The sequence below is a fragment of the Belonocnema kinseyi genome, chromosome 10 (assembly GCF_010883055.1).
Source record: "Belonocnema kinseyi isolate 2016_QV_RU_SX_M_011 chromosome 10, B_treatae_v1, whole genome shotgun sequence".
Lineage (NCBI taxonomy): Eukaryota > Metazoa > Arthropoda > Insecta > Hymenoptera > Cynipidae > Belonocnema > Belonocnema kinseyi.
The window spans coordinates 36,046,915-36,070,521 of NC_046666.1; the positions used below are offsets into that span (position 1 = coordinate 36,046,915).

The 23,607-nt window shown below is 30.7% G+C and overlaps 2 protein-coding genes across 2 annotated transcripts in view; one reads left to right on the forward strand and one right to left on the reverse strand.

The window, feature by feature from the left end:
• The window catches only part of LOC117181711, a 235,881-nt gene that overhangs the window by 167,595 nt on the left and 44,679 nt on the right, over window positions 1-23,607 (reverse strand). The window lies entirely within an intron of this gene.
• The window catches only part of LOC117181712, a 7,912-nt gene continuing 4,633 nt past the window's right edge, over window positions 20,329-23,607 (forward strand). Inside the window, exons 1-3 of the mRNA XM_033374649.1 lie at window positions 20,329-20,446; window positions 20,526-20,591; window positions 20,683-21,051. Coding sequence (XP_033230540.1) covers window positions 20,407-20,446; window positions 20,526-20,591; window positions 20,683-21,051 — 475 coding nt within the window. The 5' untranslated portion in view covers window positions 20,329-20,406. The remainder of the gene's footprint in view (window positions 20,447-20,525; window positions 20,592-20,682; window positions 21,052-23,607) is intronic.

Here is a 23,607-nt window from a genome sequence, read left to right on the forward strand (position 1 = left end):
GGCGCATACTTTGAATAAAATATTTGTTATCATTCTCTTGAAATAAATGTGTTTTTTTCTTGAAAAAATACCGGTTTCATATGTATACACCTGGTATTCTTGAGTTGTGGATATAACTATCATTGAAGAAAAAATTGCAAACACTTTTATATATTATTCAATTTCATGAGGCTTCGGAGATAAAAAATTGGACCACTGTCAATTTGTTTGCTATCAAAACGAAAAAAATACGTGTAATTTTATTTCCTTTCAAGAACATATATTTCCCCGGCCGCCCATTGTAATAGCACGCCTGACAGGAAGTAATAGGGTGAATTATTTTGTATTTTATAATTAATAAAATGTATTTATATTTTTTAAATAACTATAGCAGTTGGTACAAAAGAAATAACAGCTAGTAAAAAATTCAGCTAGAAATTACAAATATTAATTTGCGTATAAAGCTGCTGGCCTGAGCAAATCAGAAAATAAAATGTTAATAATCATTTATTTACATGGTTATTCAACCAATGAAATACGAGAAGTGAGTTAGTTTATTTCATTTTCGGTAGAGAGACCTTCGATTTGTTTTCCTGAAAAAACTTCTTTTAAAAATAAATGGTTAGAAAATTATATCTTTAATATTTCAATCCCCTCCTTGTTCAGATAATTATTTTAAATTAATTAAATAAAAGGCAACTTCAGGGAATAAACTGAAAAATACGTGCAGCTTTTTGTGCCAAAATATTTTTAAAGGAATGTTATTTTGATTATATAACTCCGTAAAAAATACATGCGAAATAGAGATACACGATGATAGGGAATGTTCGACTTTCTTGCTCAAATGACATTTGTTATATCATCTTTGTTTATCTAGGACCTTGTTTGAACAGTGAATGCAAATGTCAAGTAGAAACGTGAAATATTTGGAATTCGACTAAAATGTTAAGAAAAATGATAGCTTCAATGTAATAGAAATAGATCGAAAAGGTAATACAATAATCAACCATTTTGCGTTTCAAAGTAGTTTTTATTTCTAGCCACAGTTTATTTTCTTTGATCATATTTAATAAATAATTTAATGATGTTTGCGTAGAAATGCCAATAAAAATGCCTACTGCTTAAAATGAATGTTAACAATCTAAGCGAAAAAATTGCATTTATGCAGCAATGACATTCTAAAACAAAATCAAAATCTTTGCAAAAGAAGAAAAAGTTTAGAATATCCTAAGACGAATTTTACGATAGTATGTAAAAATTATTATAGAAATGACCAGTAGAGTGGAGCGAATTTCCGAAATTTTGAAATTTGGGTTGGAAAAGTGAAATTGTATTGCCTATGGGTACAAATAACACGCCCTCAAAATTTTATTAAAAAATATTAAGTCCTTGAGGTTTCATAACTCATGAGAAGTTTCCCAATATATATCGGTCAAGAAGAAAAACCATAATATTCATTTTTGGCTTCAATCACTTCTTGGAAGGTTTTTCGTAGTTCATTTGTTTATTTTAAGTTCACAAATTGAAGTTATGTTGATTAAAACGATTTAGCTCCATCGATTATCGATGAGGCTAGATCGATTATCGATGAACCTAGATCGATTATCATTGATACCCCCTTTGGCACTGTGACTCACGTTTTCAGTTAGTCTTTCACAGAGTCACGCTTTTCTTCATTTTGACGTTAAACCGAGTGCTATTTTTGTGATTTTTCGTCTTATTGTGTGATCTATTTGCAGTTGAAATGCCAAAAGTGACAACAAGAGTGAAAATAGTTTGTGACATTTTAGGGGAAGCCAAAATCTGCTCGGATAACGTTTTACCCACACAAGGTGACGTTCTTCGACATTATATTTTCATTTTCAGTGTATTGAAAAAGGAAAGCAACAAAGAGCCTTCCTCCCAGGGAATAATTTTGCAGATTGATAAGTGCGTAAGAAGTATATGGGAAAAGGCTTCACTGCCCATCGTCAGTCAAAAACGGTCTTCCGCTCAAATTAAGAGCCTGCATGATGCGTACCAAAAACTGAAAAGGTACCCCAAGAAACAACGTAACAGTGAGTCGTATAGGGACAAGAAGACTAGTTTTCTCGACAAATGTAAGTGTCTTTTTGATATCTGTTCGTGCAAATGTCTCTCTTTCCGTTCTTGCTCTTGTGAACGAACCAAAAAAGTTCCTTGTGAAGGACAGTCTTTTTTAGAGGACCAACGCACACAGAGAAGAATGGTTATTGGTTCAGTTGATAAAGAGGCTACAGCCCGTCTTCAAAATCGTTTGTTCTGCAAGAAAAAGTAATTTCTCGGTCAAAAAAGCCAGCAAACTGAAACTGGGCCTCAGCCTAGATGTTCCTATAGTTAGGGAAGTAGAGAAGATTTACCAAACGAAAGATTTTTTCCTGCGAGCATGAACACGAGCTCAGATGATGAATTTGTTGTCAAACCCAAAAACCTAAAAAAGAGGTGCAATACGTGACTGGAAAGATTCCAAATTTTGCCATTGCCTGTGATTGAGCAGGGATCTCTGACAGAAAAGCATTCCTTATTGCAACTGCATTCATGAAAAACGTGGGGATCAAAGAAAATAAAGCTGTTATACTTTGATTTAAGGAAGGACAAAACGATCAAAAAACTTCAAAAAGGAAAAATTATAACCACTGAGAGTGTTGTTGAAGAGCACATTAGTCTTGTTGAAGAGCCCGGTTCAATTTTCATGGGGCACAAGGCCACAATTGCAGGAACATCAAAAGCGATTGCCAAAGCTCTGGTGGACTTCATCTTTGAAAACGCATTTTCAGTTGACGAGCTCTGTGTGCTAGGTTACGACGGAACAGCAACCAATACAGGCTAGAAGGGTGGTGCGCTGGCAGAACTGGAGAAGACATTCCACTACATCTTTCCAATGGATGATCTGCTTATTTCATGCCAATGAGCTTCCATTGCGACACCTTCTAAACACGTTGGATGAGGTGACCTCTGGTCGCATCAGTTACTCGGGGGATACTGGGAAGCAGTTGTTAAATTGTGAAACCAACCAAATTGAACACTTTGAGCCTTTGGAGTCCGACATGCCACAGATGGCTGAACGTTTGGACCTAAGTACAGATCAGAAGTACTTGTACCATATGGTAACAGCAGTTTGTTTGAGGGTAGTTCCAGAATCCCTTGCAAGGCGAAATCCTGGAAAAATGTCACACGCTAGGTGGCTCACTACTGGAAATCGTAGTCTGTGTCTTTACATCTCAACCAAGCGTCCCAGTGCTGTATTGAGAGACTTGGCAGAATACGTCACCAAGGTTTATGCCCCTATGTGGTTTTAGATAAAAATGAAACCGACGTTTAAAGGTGGGCCCAAACATTTGTTCAGTCTGATGCAGTTAACAAGATACCTTCCTAATAAACTAAAAGCCATTGTTAACCCAGTTATTAAGCGGAACGGATTTTGGGCTCACCCGGAAAATTTATTGTTGGCAATGGTTTTTGACAGCAGGTCTGAGATCAAAGAAGATGCTCCGGACCTCATCAAGAAATCAAGAAAGAACTCTAATCCAACGAGATTTTTTAAAGTACCATCATTGAACTTTAGTGCTGAGGATTACACTCAAATAATCGACTGGAATGCAGTAAGGCCTGTAGCAGAACCGCCTGTCATACGAATACTTGCTCCCGACTTGACTTTGGAACAATTAGAGGATATCCCCCCATTTTCATGTTATACTCAAGCAGTAGAAAGGTGTCTTAAGCTGGTCACAGAAGCATCTGGAAAAGTCAGCGTAGAGAAAGAGCGCGATAGCTATATCTTCAACAAAATTAAATCCCAGAAGAAAAATCCTCGCCTGGACACAAAAAAAGAACTTACGAAATGACTGACGATTCCCTAGCGGATTGATACACTCAGAAATCATGTTAATATAACCTCATTTATTGCTCATCATCAGTAAGTTGAAAAATAAACGCAATTTTCTTGTTTTTGTGTATTTATGAATTTATGTTATATAAGTACGTATCTATTCATAATGAATGAAGTTATGGAACCTGAAGGAATTTTTGATCGCTCTTAAACTTTGCAAACATATTTTTCAGGTCATATGGCAACATAATTTCCCTATTTCATATAAAAATTCAAAAAAAAATTTTTTGAGAAATTTGCTCCACCCTAATGACCAGTGCTAATCCAACTGGAGTACTAATTTAGCTTCAAGAAGAGCACGTCAGGGAATTAAAAAAATATGTCCATTGGTGCCTGGCTAATCAGCTAAAGCAATTTGTATTTTTATTACTAAAATACAATTAAACAATAAAAGATTCTCAGGTCTTTATTATTCTATAGCTAAAGTATTGGTAACAAAATATAAGTTTGATGGAAAAATCCTATTTCACTGTAGATTAGCACAACTCTAAATCAAAAATATTAATGCTCTAGCTGGTTTTACCAGAAGGTAATGAGAGAAATATTTATCTAAATACGGGCGATAAAATATTTTCTTGACTAAAGACAATTTTTTCTGCAGAAAATGTACCTGGACGAAGAAACTTATTTTTCTTCAATCAAGTAGATTTTCTCGCGACCAGAAAAACTTCTTTGAATCAAGAAAATAATGTACTGTCCGAATGGACACCAATGTTTTTCTGATTAAAATCTAATTTTTTCCGTATTCTTTGAATGTAATATGATTTCAAAATCAATTTACATTTCCTAAATTATGCAATAAATAATATTATTAGCATCAATATTATGTGATCGTATTTTATCATTTATATTATTATCCCATCCCGTATATCTTCAATTAAGAAAGAGTGAATGCCAAAAGAGTAAATTGGGTTGCCAGGAATTATCTACTGTGCAGTTTTTCTGATGATGAAGAAATTGAGGATTACTTTCAGTTTTTAAATCCAGGCCTCAAAATACGAAAATTCCAAGATAAATAGTTTGCTTATTATCATTTCGACTATAACCAGATATTTTGCAGATACAAGAACTTATAGATAAGGCATATCATAATGAATGATAATAATAATTTTCGCGTTCATGATTAACCTATGATGCTTATTAATTATATATTTTAAATTTGCCGCGTCGGAATCCAATTAGGGATTCGGCCGGGTACCAGCCGGATAGCCCCGCTTTAAGCCGGGCGCTGATCGGGGAATCCGGCCGGGATCCGGCTAAAAACGTCTCGGTAATCTGGTCGGGTCCCGGCTTCAATACCGGCCGGGATCCGGTCGGGTAATCCGGCCAGAAAGCGGTTTAGAAATGTTGCTTCAGGCGAGAAATTGTTAACTTGTTTTGTCTTTTAAGGCTCGTCGTAAGATAGCGGTGAACTTTAAAAGTCAAATCAAGTGAACCAATTCTAGCAAGAAAATTGGAGTAGAATTTTATTCCCTGATAATAGAATCTCATAGCATTTTGGAGGCCACGTGGTGATTTAAGGTTAGGAAGGAAGAAAGTAAAAACTGTATACACAAGACTATATTTTAATTTAAAATAATAATTATTTACGCTTTAAGTGGGGGTTTCAAACTAATTACTGAAATAAGGTTGATTTAAACCAAATGTCTCGATTTTATTTGCGAACTTCGAAGACCCGACGCGACGTGAGTGCAAGGAGCATCCTGTTCCAGGTGCGAAACTGACAATTACTGAGTGTCTATACAGACGACAGACACAGCAGGCGCTATATATGTCGGTAAATTGGAAATTGGACAGGCTAAACATTGTTTTAATATAGAAAAGCTTATAACAATTGTATCATTTCTGTTATTGCACATAGCATAATCGATAACAGTTTAATTAAAAATGTTAAATTATTCGAAAAAATTTTATGTTTTTTTTTAAAAGAATTTAAAAAAGCTCATTTTCGTTTCACTGATATAATAAATCTTTAAATTATAATTTTCAAGTAATAATTCATCTAGCATCCATAATTACGTCTTTGATAATATCACGGCTCTTAAAAAATGTGTAATTTCTACAAAAACATAAATCTGACCACTGTCCAGCCGGATCCCGACGATGGGATATAACCAGGGTTGGTCCGGCCAGTAACTGGCCGGCTCTGGACTACGTGATTCGAGAAAAATGTAGCCCGACCGGCTCCCGCCCGGTTCCTGTCCATGAAATCCGGACAGGGGTAGCCCGGTCGGAATCCGACCAGAAACCTTGTTGTATTAAGGTCAACCGAGGAAATTTCTACACAGGTTATATAATTTTAATTTATAATTATACTTTTCACAATATTTCTTGAAAATAAATTAGAATTGCATAGTAATATTGAGGCAATGCAGAAAAATATTAAAAAACACTTTTCAGTGTTTAATTAATTAATTTCCAAGTTTTGCAAAATAATGTTAAGGTTGCGATAGGTTCTTTGGATAGAATTCCATGTTCTGAAAATTTTTTGATTGCAATTTCATGTAATTATACTTTTGGTGAATAATTGCCTAAATATCTTGCGAATAAGCATCATATGTTTCTTAATCTTATGCCATTTTAGGTTTTACATATTTCTAGAAAAATAATTAGACTTGCATAAAAAATGCACGCAGTTTAGAAAAAAATAGGAAACACTTTCCAGTTTTTGATATTTTTTAGATTACTAAAATAATTTTAATTTTTCGACAGGTACTTTGGACAAATTCTCAGGTCAGGAAAATTCTAAATTGGAATCGCGGCGCTCGAAATTATTTGGTAACTTTTCCTACCTATCATATTTGTTATAATTAAAATGATACTAAATTATTTTGCCAACATTATTTTTTATTTCTGGTAGTAGTGAAAATTTGGTTATCATTTTATTTCATTTATTTTTCTGTTATCAACTGCCTAATAACTTATCAATCAATGTATGTTGCTAAGTTTTATTCACTTTTATATTTTATTTTCAACAGAATAAACAGAATTTTTCTGTAAAATAAAGGAAATTTATTTTCAATAGCTGTAACAAGCACTTTTGTATATTCTGATTTAAAAATAATTTTTCAGATTCGTAAAATAATTTTAAAATTCTTATAGGTCTTTGGATCAAAAACTCTGCTCAGAGACTCTCTATAAAGGAAACGACGCGATAAAGTTTAAGTGGTAATTTCTTTCTCCCGAATTATGTTATTAATAAGCAAATGATATTGAATTATTTTGCAACAAATATTTTCTTTCTGACGTGAAGTAGAAATTTTCTGTTTGCAGCGTTATTTATTTATATTTAAATTAATAATTGCCTGAAAATTTCTTCAATAAGAATTATACCTTAATCAATTTTGTGCTCTTTCATGTTTTACATATTTCTAGAAAAATAATTAAACATTTAGGTTGAAATAAAGACGATTGAAAATAAAATAAAAAACTTTTTCTAGGTTTTAATTTCTTTCGGATTATTGAAGTCATTAAAAAATGTTGACAGATGCTTTGGACAAAATTGCAGCTCATGAAAATTCTAGATTGGAATCGCGACAAGCAAAATTAATTGTTGATTTTTTCCTACTGAATAATGTTTGTAATAACCATTTGTGATCCAGGATTATTTCGCCAAAATATGTTTTATTTCTGGTATTAATACAATTCTTTTTCAATTTTTCCAAATTATACATTAAATTATTAATTTCCTTATAATTTCACTATCAAGCAATAAATGCTGCTAAGTGTTATGCCTTTTTATTATTTGATTTTTAGAACAATTATACTTGCATGGTAAAATAAATTGAATATAAACAAAAATTGTAAATGTCTTTTGCAATCTTTTCAAGTAAACTTTTAATAAATATTTGCCTAATACTTTTACTAACAAGCAATAAATGTTGTTAAATAGTATTTTATTTAATGTTTTATTTTTAGAAGAAGGATTAAATTTTCGTGGCAAAATAAATAAAATGTAGAAAAAAAATATTCTCGAAAACACTTTTCCGGTTTTACCTTTATAAATAATTTTTCAAATAAAAATATTATCAAATTTGTGATTGACTTTTATGACGAAAGTGACGAAACATCAGCTCAGATAAATCCTGAAAAAAATCGCCGTTGGAAGAATCAGATGGCAATTTCTTATACCGATTGATAATAATAATAATAATAACCCATAATGACATCAAGACTAATCTACATGTTACAGCAGACCGAGCAATGGAGATTAAATAACAGGTTGATTTGACGTGGAAAAACGACGGCAATGAACATCAGTTAGAGAAAGCCGCGTCAAACGGTCAAGCAGAAGCAATTGATGTTCTTCCTCAATCTATTGATGATCCAACACCACCACATCCTCCAGAGGTGGATGACCTTATACAGCCAGAGGCAGAAGCAGAGGTTTAGCAACCAAAAAATCGACAAAAATGGACAAACCATATGAACAGAGATGATATGCGCCTTTATTTTTTGGCAGAGAAATGGGGGCAAAGTGTGAGGAGAGAACATCATAGACTCTTGTTACTTAAATACACAGAGCTAGCCACATAAATAAATGAGCAAAATCTGGCAGATCAAAAACGCTCAATATCTGTAAACAGACTGCTTTCGGCTGTTGAGATATCTGCTATCAAAATTGAAGTGGAACGGAAGCTTCCTATTGATGAGCTCGCCTTGGAAGAGGTGGATAACAAAGATTTGATTGATGCTGAAGGCATAGGTGCTAGGGATAATGAACAGCATGCACCGGATCCATTAGAACCACATCCGGATATTACTAACGATGATGTGGATAGGGAAATCTCAGAAGAACTACAGCACCTGGAAAGGAATTTTGGTCATGCTTTTTTAGAGTTCAGATATGTAGAACCAACACTAAGGCATTCTCTATCCAAAATGAACATCATAAATGATCTGCGTTCACTAATAGCACATCTCGACTGCAAGGTTCTACCTACGTATTTGAACGTAAGCACAAAATGCGTTAGAGGTGCAAGCTCTTGTATACTGTGCAGCTGTGGCAACCGTTGGAACGTTGGGCCGCAAAACTAGGCCTGCAAATGCAAATTTTGTCCCAGCAAGGGATCGAGGTCCACCATGGAAGATCAGGTTGGATATGGATGTCAGCAAAGTAAGGTGCAAATTGGGTCGATTAACTCGATATGAAAAAGGAAAGAGAACCAGAAAGCTGATGAACCATGTTACTAAAATCATCCACCCTCGGCACATCGAGACATTAACACTAGCAATATTGGATGAAATTTTAGACTCCCAGCGACAGAGACTTGATGTTCTTACTGCCAGACTGCGTCGGTACAAGAAAAGTAATGCACGAAGACAACAAAACAAAAACTTTGAGACAGGTGAAAGAAGGTTCTATCGTGAACTGAGAGTAAAGCCAAATAACCACCACTGCACCGAAGTCCCTCAATTGGAAGATATGACTAACTACTGGTCTGGTGTTTATGGAAAAATGATCAGATGCAATTTGGACACTGCGTGGTTCAAACTGGAGGAAGTAAGGGCAAGCAATAGCCCAGAAATGCATCTGACAAACATCACAGCTTTGGAAGTTTCAGTGGTCTTGAAGAGGGCAAGTAATTGGAAAGCTCCAGGTCCGGACATGGTGCACAACTTCTGGTAGAAGTACCTGAAGAGTGTGAATCTTGCGTTTGCAAGGTTTTTTCAGAAGATCATTGCACACACAGATTTGATGCCAGGTTTTATGCTTCAAGGTACTACGTATATGATACCAAAAAAACCAGACGCTCAAAATCCATCTGACTTTCGACCGATAGCCTGTCTTCCAACAATTTATAAAAGTCTTACAGCTATCATTGCAGATAAGGTATATCCTCATTGCGACGAGAATGACCTTCTTACAGAAGAACAAAAAGGATGTTGTAAAAAATCACGAGGCTGTATAGATCTAGTCAATATAGACGCTGTTGCCTTGACTCAAGCTCGTAAGCACCAAAGGAACTTACACATGGCATACATTGACTACAAGAAAGCGCTTCCTTCCGTGCCGCTTGACTATTTGCTTGAAGTCTTAAAACTTCATAAAATCTGTCCACGCATTATTGACTTTCTAAGCCATGCCATTAGGCTCTGGGGTGCAAGAATCAAGTATTTTGATCATGGAAGCCAAGGATAACTAGATCAATACGCTTTACGAAAGGTATATTTCAAGGAGACTCCTTCAGCGCACTATGGTTCTGTTTAGCGTTAAATCTATTGAGCAAAACACTAAACAGCATATCTCATGGGTTCACAATTCATGATAATGAGGATGGTCATCAAGTGACCCATCTTCTTTGCATGGATGACCTGAAGCTGTATGCTGGTTCAGGCCAGAAACTGCAGCAAGTGATCGATGTCACAAAGCAGTTTTCCAAAGGTAACCACATCGAGTTCGGACTAGATAAATGCAGAACAGTGCATTTAATCAGAGCAGAATTAGGGACCGCAGAGTTAGAGAAAGAGTTCGAAAATGACATCGAGGCAATGGCTGCAGGCGAATCATATAAATATCTGGGTATTCTTGAATCTAAGGGTATTCAACATACGATAGTTAAGACAAGCCTAAGGACTGCCTTCACTACGAGACTCAAATTAATTATGAAGAGTTTTCTCAACTCGGTGATCAACACATATGCCATCCCTGTCCTCGAGTACTCCTTCGGACTCCTAAAACAGTCTAACACTGACCTTGAAAAGTTAAACAGAATTGTTTGCGTAGAAATGAAGAAGCACTGAATGCACCACAGAAATTCAGCGATTGAAAGGGTAGTTCTACCAGGACATTTAGGGGGTAGGGACGTTGTAGATGTCAAAAAACTGTGTGAGTCACAAGTTATACAGTTACGAGACTCTTTTAACAGCAAACGAAATGTTGCGCTTTACAGAACCATCTGTCAAGCGGATCTTCAATAAACAACCTTAAATTTGTCCTCAGATGGGGCCTTGAGTATCAGGGCAGAAGCCATAGAGGAATTAGAAATACAATGGAGGTAGAAAGCCATCTATGGCGAGCACCGCAACACGTTAGATCAGAATGAAGTGGACAGTGAGGCATCTAATATTTGGCTAAGAAAGGGTGTTCTGTATCCAGAGACGAAAGGATCCGTTATTGCAATACAGGACAAGGTTGTCAACACCGGTGCCGATTATGTGGAGGTACCAACGAATCCATTGAGCTCATTATTGATGGCTGTCGCGTAATGACTCAGAGAGAATATACGCACAGACATAATGATGTAGCGGGCATTGTACATCAACAATTTGCTCTAAACCTAGGGCTCTTAAAAGAATGGATGCCCTTCTATAGATACATTTCAATGCCCGTTTTATAAAGCGAAGATGAAATCTTATTTTGGGATGTTACTATCCAAACGGATCATTACATCCAGGCCAATCGACCTGACATCGTGATGCGAGAAAAAAATGGTGGAAGAGTTTACTTCATCGACATTGCTTGTCTGCTTAACCGAAATATGCAGTCAACCTATACAACCAAGATCCACAAGTACAGCGAGTTAAGGCATGAAGTAAAGACCATATGGAGGAATGTGAATCATGCATCTATTCATCTCATTGTAATTTCGGCTACAGGCAATGTGCATGAAAGATGTACTGAACATCTTCAACATTTAAGAGTCAGTAGGATATTGGCAGCAGCTCAGAAGGCAGTTTTATTAAACACTTTTCGCATTGTAAGAAACTTTCTTGATCATCAGGAAGCGAGCGACTAAAAACCCGTGGAGTGGCTGATGTTAGCTTTACGAAAACATCCAGAGGTAACTGTTGTCACCTCTAACGCTCGTAGCCGCTCGTAATTGTATACCTACAACATCATCGCAGGAGGTTTCAACCATCTTATTAAATTATTTGAATTAATATATAAAATTCTAATCTCATCAGTCACTTGACTTAGTCCGTGGCTATGATGCATAACCGGGCTTACCTAAATAAAAGTTTAATAAAAACACATAATAATAAACAAAATGATACTCAAAGTTTCAAAAAATATTTATTTTGCTGGTTTTAGTTAAAAAAATTTGGTTTTTAACTATATTCGATTTTTTTTTTAATTAAAAATTACCTTGTAATTTCACTAACAAGCCATATATGCCCGTACATGTTATGCCTCTTTTCGTTTTATTTTTATAATAAGAATTGCGTATTAAAATAGAGGATATTAAGAAATACTAATTTTTGATTACACTTTCCAATGTTTTTCATTTAGATTCCTAAACTAATGAAAAATTTTTGACAGATTCTTTGGAAGAAATCTTAGCCCAGAAAAATTCTAAAGTGAAATCGCAAAGGGCAAAATTAATTGCTAATTTTCTTCTGCTGATTCATATTTATAATCACCAAAATGATACTTATTATTTTGCCAAAACATGCTTTACTTCTGATATTAGTAAAAATGTGGTTTGCAGTTTCATTAAATTGTGTTTTCATTATTAATTGCCTAATAATTTCCATATTTAGCAATGTATAATGCTAAATTTCATTCTGTTTTATTTTTAGAAGAAGAATTAGAACTACTCCTTAAAATAAAGGAAATTTATTTTAAAAATTTATTCAAAATTTTTTCGCAGATTCGTAAAATAATTTTTAATTTGTGGTAGGTCTTTTGGACAAAACAACAAAGCAGCTAAATTCAGAAAAGGAATCCTGGCTGAAAGAATCAAGTGCTTATTAAAAATGAAAAAAATCTTTTTACACCTGTATGTAATTCTAAATTTAATTAATAATTGCATTATTAATTTTCTGACCATAAATATATGTCCATAAATTTTTTGCCATTTTCCGTTTCATTTATAGAAAAAGAATTATGTATCAAAATAGAGAATATTCGGAAATAGAAATTTAAGAAAACATTTTCAGTGTAATAAAAAGTATAGAGATTTTAAACAGCGTACCCCTTTTAGTTAGGGTCCGTAATTTTTACCCTTCTCTTTCTATCTTACTTAAGTTTCTCCATTTTTATTTTTTCAGCGAATTGAATTATTACAGTTTTTCATAAATTTAGAAAGAAGTTCAGCTGTTAAAAAAGTAGTTGAATTCGCAGCCAAAAAATAGGAAATCTTAACAAAAAATTTAACATTTAATATTTCAATCGAGAAAAGAATTTCATTTAAAAAAACATTTAACTGAACAAAATTAGATGAAATTCCTATCAAAAGCGATAAATTTTCGATTTTAAAAAGGACATTTTCAGCAGAAATTTCATTTGTAACTGAGAAAGATTTTTCAGTGTAAAGAGAAAATACATATCCAAAATATGGAATTTTTAAGTTTGAAGGATGATATTTATACAAAAGAGTTAAATTTTCAACAAATGTGATTGATATTCCAACAAAAAAGAAGAATTTTCAACAAATTACATCAATTTTTGAACAACAAGTTCAATTTTACAACTAAAAGAAATTACTTATTGACCGAAAATGCCAAATTGTAATTTTAAACAAAAAATAATTTAAATAAATAATAATAGTTTTTTTACTAAATAGTTGCATTTTTTACAAAACAGTTGAATTTTTCACTAAATCGAAGAATCTTAAAGAAAAGAAGAAAAATTTGCTTAATAAAAGTTGAATTTGAACCAAATAGTTGACTTTTCAATCAAATGATTTAATGTTGACTTCAAGAAAAATAATTTGAAACAAAAAAATTAATTTTTCTGGAAGTAGTTCTTTTTTACCCAAAGAGATAAATTTTTCACTAAAGTTATAAATCTCTATAAAATTTTTTTAAACAAATTCACAACTTGAATAAGTTTCAATAAATGAATGTGGTTATTCGTTACAAAATCGAGTGCTAGTGATTCATAAAAATATTAATTTATTCAATTTGTTTATAACATGCACAATTACTTTTCATTTTTTAAATATGGCAACTAAGCATTGTTTTTACGCATAAGCCGAAAAAAATTGAAAAATTAAGTCCTAGTATCTTTTACCTTGAAGTACCACTTTCACTTATTTATTTTTTAACATAAAAGTTAAGAAATTTTTTCAATGTTGTTACCTACTGGATATTTTTGTAAGGAATATCCTTGAAGATTTTATGATGTTTACTTTTTTGTTGAATAATAATTATATAATAGAAAGTTATAAAGTCGGCTACAACAAATCTCTTTTCAGTATAGTTAACTTTCATTTCAGAAAAAAGTGATAAAATCAAATCCAAATTTTAAGCTCTAGACTAATTTGTTTAGAAGAATTTTTTCAAAGCTTTTTTTAAAAGTTAAAAACTTGTTTTTTCTAACATAACCAACTCCAGGTGGAAGAAATGATTGAGGTAATTTGACCTTAAGATTTCAAGATGTCGAAAAATGCTGCAACTCTGTTTGGCTAGAAAGATATTAAAAAAGTTATTTTTTTACAAAAAAATCATTAAAGGGACTTCCTACACTTTTTGTTCAAAGAGAGTTCGGTTTAGTATCATGTTATACGTGAAAGAACACCTTTCTCAAATAATTTTCAACAAAAGTGACAAATGCGCAACTGCACACGATGCTTTCTCAACGTAAAATTAAAGAATATGAAAGTATTCAAGAATATTTTATAGCAATATAGTGAATTTAGGGAGAAGTTGAAAAATTATTATAAAATTTGGGGAAATCGTAATAGAAATTAATCTTTTTCTAAATATAAACATATAAAAGAAAGTTAATGAGAAGAAGACAATGCCATTTAAAAATGTAGATATGTGCTATTTCTACTGTGAAATTAAAGGGCACCAATCTTAAGATTATAGGTATAAAAGTCGTGGTTCGAAATGTTTAAAATCTAACGAGTTTGGTCCCATTTCTGTTGATTGTAAATGAGAAAACAAAGTAATGACTCGTTGACTAACGTCAATATTATTATCACAGAAAGTAAACCTGGGCCACTTGAATGATCGAGAAAGAAAATGTTTTTTGAAAATTGCATCTTTCTCCGATAAAAATGCAATGGTTTGGTTAAAAGTTAAAGAATTTTGTATTAAAGTCTTTTTTCTTCTTTGTGAAGAATTCAACTGTTTTATTAAAAATTCATATTTTTAGGTAGAAAATTAAACTATTCTCAGAGACAATTTTTTTCTGGCCTAAAACTCATATTTTTATTCCGAAAAGTGAAACTTAAATCTTTCTTAGATAAAAATTCAACTGTTTTTCTAAAAATTAAACCTTTTTTTCAAAACGGTGCCCGTTTTTATTGCAGTTTCAACTGTTTCGTTAAAACATCGTATTTTTGGGTTAAAAATAGAAGTATAATTTTCGTGGAAGGTTTACTTCTTGTTTTAATCTTATATTTTGATGTTAAAATATCAAAATAAATTTTTTTTTGAATGTAAATTAAATATTTTTTAATTTGTATTTTTTATTTAAAAATTCACCCGTTTTAGTAGAAATTTCATCTTTCTTGGATAAAAATGTTCAAGAATTAATATTTTTAAGCAGTATTCGTATTTTAGTTGAAAATTAATTTCTTTGGTTGAAGGTTTAGCTATTTTGCTAGAAATTAATTTTTTTGCTGAAAATTCAATTATTCGAGAAAAAATTAAACACGAATATTATTTATAATAAACAAAATAACGTTTTCTAGAAATGTTGTGAGTAAAGTACTCTAAACATGTAATGTATAGAGACATTATTGTTCGGTTCATTAATTTTAATATAAGTTTGCAGTATATAGATGCATTAAAAATAAAAGTTTAAGTAAGACTATATTCGAACGAAGTTTATATGTAAATAACTATGTTATATAATATACTCAACGTATTAAATGTAAAAAAAAATTCTTCTTATAAAAGATGGGCTTTGATTATATATTAAATACAATGAGTGTACATATAGCATAGATACATAAGAAGTGGTTAGTCCTAACTTCAATTATATTTTGTTTCTATTTATATTTTTAGGGCAAATATAGACTTTATGTTTTATATTAAAATAATGAATCTAGAAAAATTTTTTAACCTCTAGGAACTTTCAGTTACAGTAATTAAAAATTCCTAAACTAAAATTCTAAATCCTAAAATTCCTAAAATTCTGTTACAGTTTCGGAAAATTTAAAAATGGTTTCTGCATCAGGCTTTAGGGACGCGTCTCTGAAAATTCCTAAATAAATTTATAACTGTGTAAATATAGATAGTCATAAGCTTTTTTTCAATCTTAATGTGGTCCCTGTCGATGCTATAATTCATAAAGTTAATATCAGTCGAGATGTATTACTTCAAGTGCCTTTGAATTTTGATAAGCATGGTTTTAAAGTTGTAAAATTAAAACGCATGAGCCAATTAATACCTAGAGCACTAGTATTGAATTGAATATTACTATGAAAGATGAAAAGAAAAAAGATAGCTCTCATCGTGTTGAAAAGAATCGTTATTCAATACCAATAATTGAAAAACAAATTGATAAGCCTAATAATGGGAATGTATTCAGTACTATCGATTTGAGAAATAGATTCTTTTATGTTGATGTTAACGAAATAAGTCAAACATATGCCTTAATTTTAAAAAACAGGTCAGTATGAACTTTTAAAAGCTCCTTTTAGTTTGTGTAATTTACCTCCTATTTTAAAACAATTTGTAAATCATATTTACAGTAACCTTGTTAATTAAAGATTTGTAGTGGCTTATTTTGATGATTTCATTTTACTGGCCAGTGATCTCATAAAAGCACTCAAAAAGTTGAAGGTGGAATTTGATCCCTGTAGTATCTTATATTAGAAATTAATGTTAGGAAATTTCAATTTATGAAAGAAAGAGTTAAATATTTGTGTTAAATCATTTAAAAGAGCAAGGTGTATCCATAAAATCAAAGGCCTGTGCAGACGTCAACTATCCAGAACCCAGTTCAATAAAGGAAGTCCAAGCTTTTCTGGGCCTAACTAAATATTTTTGCAAATTCATAGAGTCGCATGCTCTCATCGGCAAACCATTGAGTAGCATGTCTGGAAAGAATTAGACGTTCTGCTTTAAAGAACCATGAAGAATGGCGTTTAGGAGTTTGAAAGACCTACACTACCAGTGATAGTGATTTTTGACCGCAAAGGGGAAACAGGTCCACACTGATGCTAGAAAGGAGGGTTTGAGCCATTCTATTACAAAGATACGCAGAGGATGGTTAACTTCACTCAGTTCATTTTATTAGCCACAAAACGAGTGTTGAACAATAAAACCTTCATAGCTATGAGTTGGGAGACTTAGGTGTGATTAAAGCTTTAAGGAAGTTCTGTACCTATTTTTGAAGGATCTAGTTACAGCTAGTTACCGACTGTTTAGAATTTAGACAGACAATTCGAAAGAAAGAAGTTTCACTGAAGATATGGAGATGCGCAGAAGAAATTGAGACCTATATACCTACAAAATGAAAGATAGACCATGATCGCAAATGCGTCACGTAGATTCTCTAAAATGACGAACTGATGCTAATAAAACATGCTATCCCGGATAAGAATGATAAGTGCAGTCTGCAAGGCGAAACGTTATGAAAGTTTATTGATGGCATCCATTTACTCATGGTTCCATCTTTAATTGAAATGGATGTAATACAGATTACTCATGAGAAAGATCATGGATCTGTCAAGAAAACACAAGAAAGCATCAAGCAGGAATATCACATTTCTTAACTGTAGGCAAAATTCGAAAAATAAATCTCCAACTGTCTTTGATGTATCATCGCTAATGAAAAAGAAGGAAAGAAAGAATGATTTCTACAGCCGTCGTGTAAAGGATATAATCATATCTTGGCTGTAATAGACTGTTTGATCAAGTTTACCTGGATATATCCTACACGATCTACGACGATATCAGAGGTTATTGAGAAGTCAAATAAGCAGAAGTTTATTTTTGGTTACAATGGTAACATCTGATTAGATTAGTTTGAAATTTAGCACACGTTTTTAGGGACCAGAAATAAAGATCAATTTCGTTAAGCAGCATTTTTTTACCAACGGTTCTGGTTTTATGCACAAAAAGGTAATGAGAAATAAACATTTTCATTTGATGGTCAAACTATGCAAGATTGAACAAAAACATGAAAAGACAAAAAAATTGTGCACCCAGAAAAGATCTACAAATCTTTTATAATCACTGTTGTATAGGATGCATAGCTTATGTTTTAATCATAAAGATAGCAATAAAATAAGCAAAATAAATTTTTGAAAAAATGACTCGAGTTACGAAAAAAATCGATGAAAAAAATTATTCACCCAGAAAATATCTATACTTTGGTTATTTATAATTGTTTGATAAGATGCGTAGTTTTTATTTTAATAGATTTAAAAATAGAAACTTGCAGAAAATACAAAATTACAAAATGATACAAACAGTTTTTAAAATGAAAAAACAAATCCAACAAATCAAATTTTATATTTGAAATAGAAATTATTGAGCCGAAAAAGGAGAGTGTACGTTCCGCCGCAACTTATCCCTTTCCCAACTTTACGATTTTTTCAAATAAAAATCGTCAAGATAATTTGATTTGAAAATTTATGATCAAAAAGTATTTTAGATTCATACATCAACTTTGAATTATGTGCAGTAAAAAAGTTTTTCTGTTCAAAAGGGATGTTTCAAATACTGTAAAGGGGTATGACTTTCTTACTCTTCAATAAAGTGTATTAATAATATAGGTCAATCGATTTGCCTCGAATCAAGGAATCTTTTCCGTTCTGGCATCAATTTTGAGTCATATGTGTGGAAAAAGTTTACTATAAAAAACGGTTTTTCAAATATTATCCATTACCATAGCTTCGTTACGCTTCATTAAAATGTAACAATATTATAGTCTAATCGATTAATATATAATATAATACATAATATAATCTACAATATAATCATTGGTCTGCAATCACTTTCAAGTTATCGTGTTCACAAAAAGATGAGACATCCGCATACACACAAACACACAAATACACATATACTCGAAAACATACATACACACACACATCCGGAAAATTGCTTACAACATTGTATTACACATTTTTAAATTGAGGAACTTTTGATCAAATGAATTAAAAATTTTTCGAAAATGTTGCCATTACAAAGCTTTCTCTATAAGGAATCAAAGACTACAAATTTGTTTTTAATCATTTTTTTAGAGGACTCCTAGTTTTTTTTTAATTGCAAAAAATAACATTAATAATTACAAATCAGTATTTTTGGTAATACGACTCAAGTTACGAAAAACAATGATTATAATATAAATATAATATAATATAAACATAGATTTATAAAAATGTAGGCTTAATGTTTTTGATTATATTTTACATATATTTTACAATATTTCAATGGAGTAATATGACACATTAGATAATGTAACTGATTGGGTTATGTTTTTATTTAGGGTAGTATATTTTGCGTAATATAAAACGTGAAGTATTATAGGATACGTTATGAAATGGTGCAAGGGTAATGTTCCGTATAGAATCTTCGCTTTTTTGAAATGTATTACATTAAGCACAAAATTGTTATATCTCTTCCAAATATGTATTCAAAGTTAGGATTATGTTTTTGTTTAGGGTATTATACTCAGGGTAATATGAAATATGGGGCAATATGAAACAAAGGATGATATGTAACATGAGGTAATATGACACACGGGGTAATGTGGCACATTGAGTCTACGTTTTCAGTTAGAGTAGTGTATTTAGGGTAATATGGAAGGTGGAAAAAGATGTTGTACATAGGCTCTATATTTTTTGATCAGTTAGTATATTTAGTATGTTATTTTTATATATTTTCCAGAAAACATGAATCAAATTTAGTACATTATTATAACATTTTTTTTCAAAACATAAAAAAATTGGGTTCACGTTTTTGTTTAGGATATTATATTTGGTAAAATATTATACGATGTATTCCAAAAACAAACAGACTAATTATTTTAAAGTGCTTTGTTTAATATACATTTTTATTGAAAATTAAGTTAAATCTCATCAGAAATATCTAACATGCAATAAATTCCGCCCAGTAAAAGTTTATCCGTTCAATAAAGATAGTTTGTAAAATTAACCTTTGTCAAATAAATCTAAATGATGTTTAAATTTTTAAGTTCATTATGTATTATTATTATTAATAATTAAGAAAGTAAATATCTTGTTAATTTCAAAAATAAAAAATTGTAAATCTTTTAGAATTACTTTACAAATTTTTATTACACAAACTATGTTGATTTTACTGTTTTTACTTGACGGGATGTTTTGCATTGTATATTTGTTTTGTATGATTTATAATTATAGAAAAATTTGAAATTGGAAAACAAAACAAGTTTTTCAAATATTGAGATAGAAAAATATCACATCAGCAGACACTATGTTTCTAGCAGATAAACATAAAAGGCACTTACTTTTATCAGACAATCACCGGAAGTACGATAGATAATTTTTGAGAGAGCTTCAATACCATCAGCATTAGCACTCAAGTGAGCTCATTTGTTCCCTAAATATTCAGTTAATTCGATACGTTTGGACAATAAAGAAATAAGTGTTTCCAGAATTTTCTATACATTAAATTTACATTAAAGGAAAATGTTTTCCGTACAAGTGGTTACCTTGATATTATTATACTGTAAGTATTTTTATATTTTTCACTTTTCAATTTAAAAACAAATTCTCAACATTTTTAAGGCAATTAAAAATTACAATAGGTTTTCTGGATGGAATTTCAACTCAGGGAATAACTGAAATAGAATCGAAGTTGGAAAAATTAATTGGTAGGAAGTATTCATTTTTTAAATTAAAAATGTATCCAATGATTAATTTATCTTTTCAAATTTTTATAAATTTTTTTTCTTTTGTTATCAGGGACTTTGAAAAGGACGGCAAATAGGTACAATAATAAATCGCAAAATGTAGATATTATTGAAACTTGGCTTCAGAAACCATTTAACGATTTGAAAAAACAGTGTGAAGATAAAAATGAAAATGAATTAGAAAAAAAATTGGGATATTATAATGAATCATTATTCAATATTACAAGTTTAGTTTATAAAAAAAATTATACCTCCACTTATTATCATCCCATGGTTTTTAATTTATGGGCGAAGATGCTGGAATTTGTTTCTTATGGAGTCGAAAATTGCTTGGAACAGAATGGTTTTCACTGGAATTCGAATGATAAATTTTATCTAATGAGTAAAATTTTGTATGAAATTGCCAACAGAATGTCATCTGGTAAGAACTTTTTATTTTATTTTAGGGGTCGCTCATAAACAACGTTACTTATTTTATGGGGGGGGGGGCAAGAATGTTCTTTTCAGTGAAAGTAACGCTATAAACTTAACGTCTTATGAAATAAAAAACATTCCTTTTTATGAAAAAAGTTTAAAAAATTACACAAAAAAATTTTCACGATGGTTTTTCCTATTGAATGTTTTCTAATTATCGTTTCTTACAAATTTTCTCAAATTAGTTGAGTTTACTAAAGGTTGGTGTATTCTTACGGGGAAAAACATTATCTGGAACTTTACTGTTTACAATTTTGAAAGTAAATTTTGCTATTGTTGAAATTGCTAAAACCATGTTTTTAACAAAAAAATATTTTAACATTATTTAAAGATTATTTATTCATTTTCAGAATCAGAAAATCAATGCTGTAGAGAATATTTTACCAACATTTTTGTTTTCTTTTATAAGATAATTCTAATAATATCATATCAATTTTTCAAATCTTTAACTGCAAGCTGAATTAATAGAAACCTATAAGAAACTCAAAGTATTTTGAATTGAAGTTAATTATTTTTAAATTAATGTTTGAGTGTTTCATTATTGGTTGAACAATTATATTTTTATAATAAAAAATTGAACTCTTTGGTTGCAAATTTATATTTTTAGTTGAAAATTCGACTACTTTGTTAAAAATTCATCTTTTTGGCAGTAAATTAATCTTCTTGCTTGAAAAATAGTATTTTTCAAAAATAAAACGATTTCGTTGAATGTTTAACTAGCTTGTTGAAAATGCTCTTCTTAGGATTTATCATTTTATTTGAAAATTCATCTGTTTGGTTGAATTTTAATTATGTTTAATTATAAAAATTCAATAACAGGGTACAAAATTAAACTATTTGATTAAACATTAAACCAATTATTTAAAAATTTTACTATATTTGATATAAAATTTACTTTTTCGTTAAAAACTAGATTTTTTATTTGAAAATTCAACTGTTTTGTAAGCAGCTTGTCAGTTAGACTTCAAAATTCTACAATTTTGTTTCAAATCTTTCTTTTTTTCTTTAAATTAATTTTTGCACCTGGAAATTTCACTATTTTATTTTGTGATGAAAACTTGTATTTTTAATTAAAAACTTAATTATTTAATTAAAAAATCATGTATTTTTTAGTCAAAAAATGTGACTCTTAGTAAAAAAATCATCTTCCTAGATGCAAATTACCTTTATAGATTTGAAAATTAACTATTTGATTGAAAAATAACTTTTTTGTTGAAAACTTTATTTTCAGGATTAAAATGCCACTGTTTTGAGCCCAATTTGTCTATTTGGCTTAAAAATTCAAGAGCTTGTTGGAAAATTAAACTATTTGCTTGAAAATAAACTTCTTTTCTGCAAATTTATATTTTTCGTAGAAAAATCTAATATTTGCTTAACAATTGAATTATTTATTTAAAAATAAAACTACATTGTAGGAAATTAATTTAATCATCTTTTTTAAAAAATCATCTAATTTAATCATCCTTTTAAAAAAAAAGTTAATGTTCTTGATTTAAAATTGATCTATTTGGTTAAAAGCTCCTCTTTTTCAATAGAAATGTAATAATCTTTGTTATAAATTTATCCATTTGTTTTAGGATTCAACTTATTCTCTAATAATTTGTATTTTTTCTTCAATTCAACTGGTTGAGTATCAGTATTTTTTAAACTAATAATTTCATTCAACTCTTTATTTAAAAATGTATTCGTTATGTTTAAAATTCGTCTTTTGGTACAAAATCAACTTTTTTTTTGGAAATTTATATTTGTTTGATTGAAAATGTACCCCTTCGGTTAAGTTATTCTTCATTAGTTAAACTCAACTGGTTAATTTTTTCTGCAACTTAATTTTTAACTTAAAATTGATGGATACTATTTTTAGTTGAAGACTTTTTTCAGTTAAAAATGTAATTATTTGTTTAAAAACTCGTCTTTCTGAATAGAAAATTAATCTTTATTGTTTAAAATTGATCTCTTTGGTTGTGGATTAAACTATTTTCTTACAAAATTCGTCTTTTGGTAAAAAATCCAACTTTTTGATTAAAAATTTATCTTTTCAGGTTAAAAATTTAACTATTTTGTACTAAATTAGTCGACATGGCTCAAAAATTTAACAATTTGGTACAAAAATTAATCTTTCGGGTTGAAAACGAACTTTTTCGATGAAAATTCATATTTTTTGTTAAACATTCAACTATTTCAATAGAAAATTCAAGTATTTGTTTAAAAATTAAACAATTTATTTAAAAATGAAACTAGTTGACAGAACATTAACTACTATTGTTAAAATCCATAATATTTGGTTGAAAATTGAACCATTCGGTCAGAAAATCGCCTTTTTTGGTTGAATGCAACTGGTATAAATTTGTGTGTTTGAAAATTATTTTGGGTAACAGAAAATTTAAGGATCTTAACCCTTAAGCGGCCAAAACGCCACTACCGAGACACTGCTTTTCAACGGCCAATAACTAAGACTATTCGACACTAGAAAAAATTGAGACACATATATTTTTATTGTTTAAGA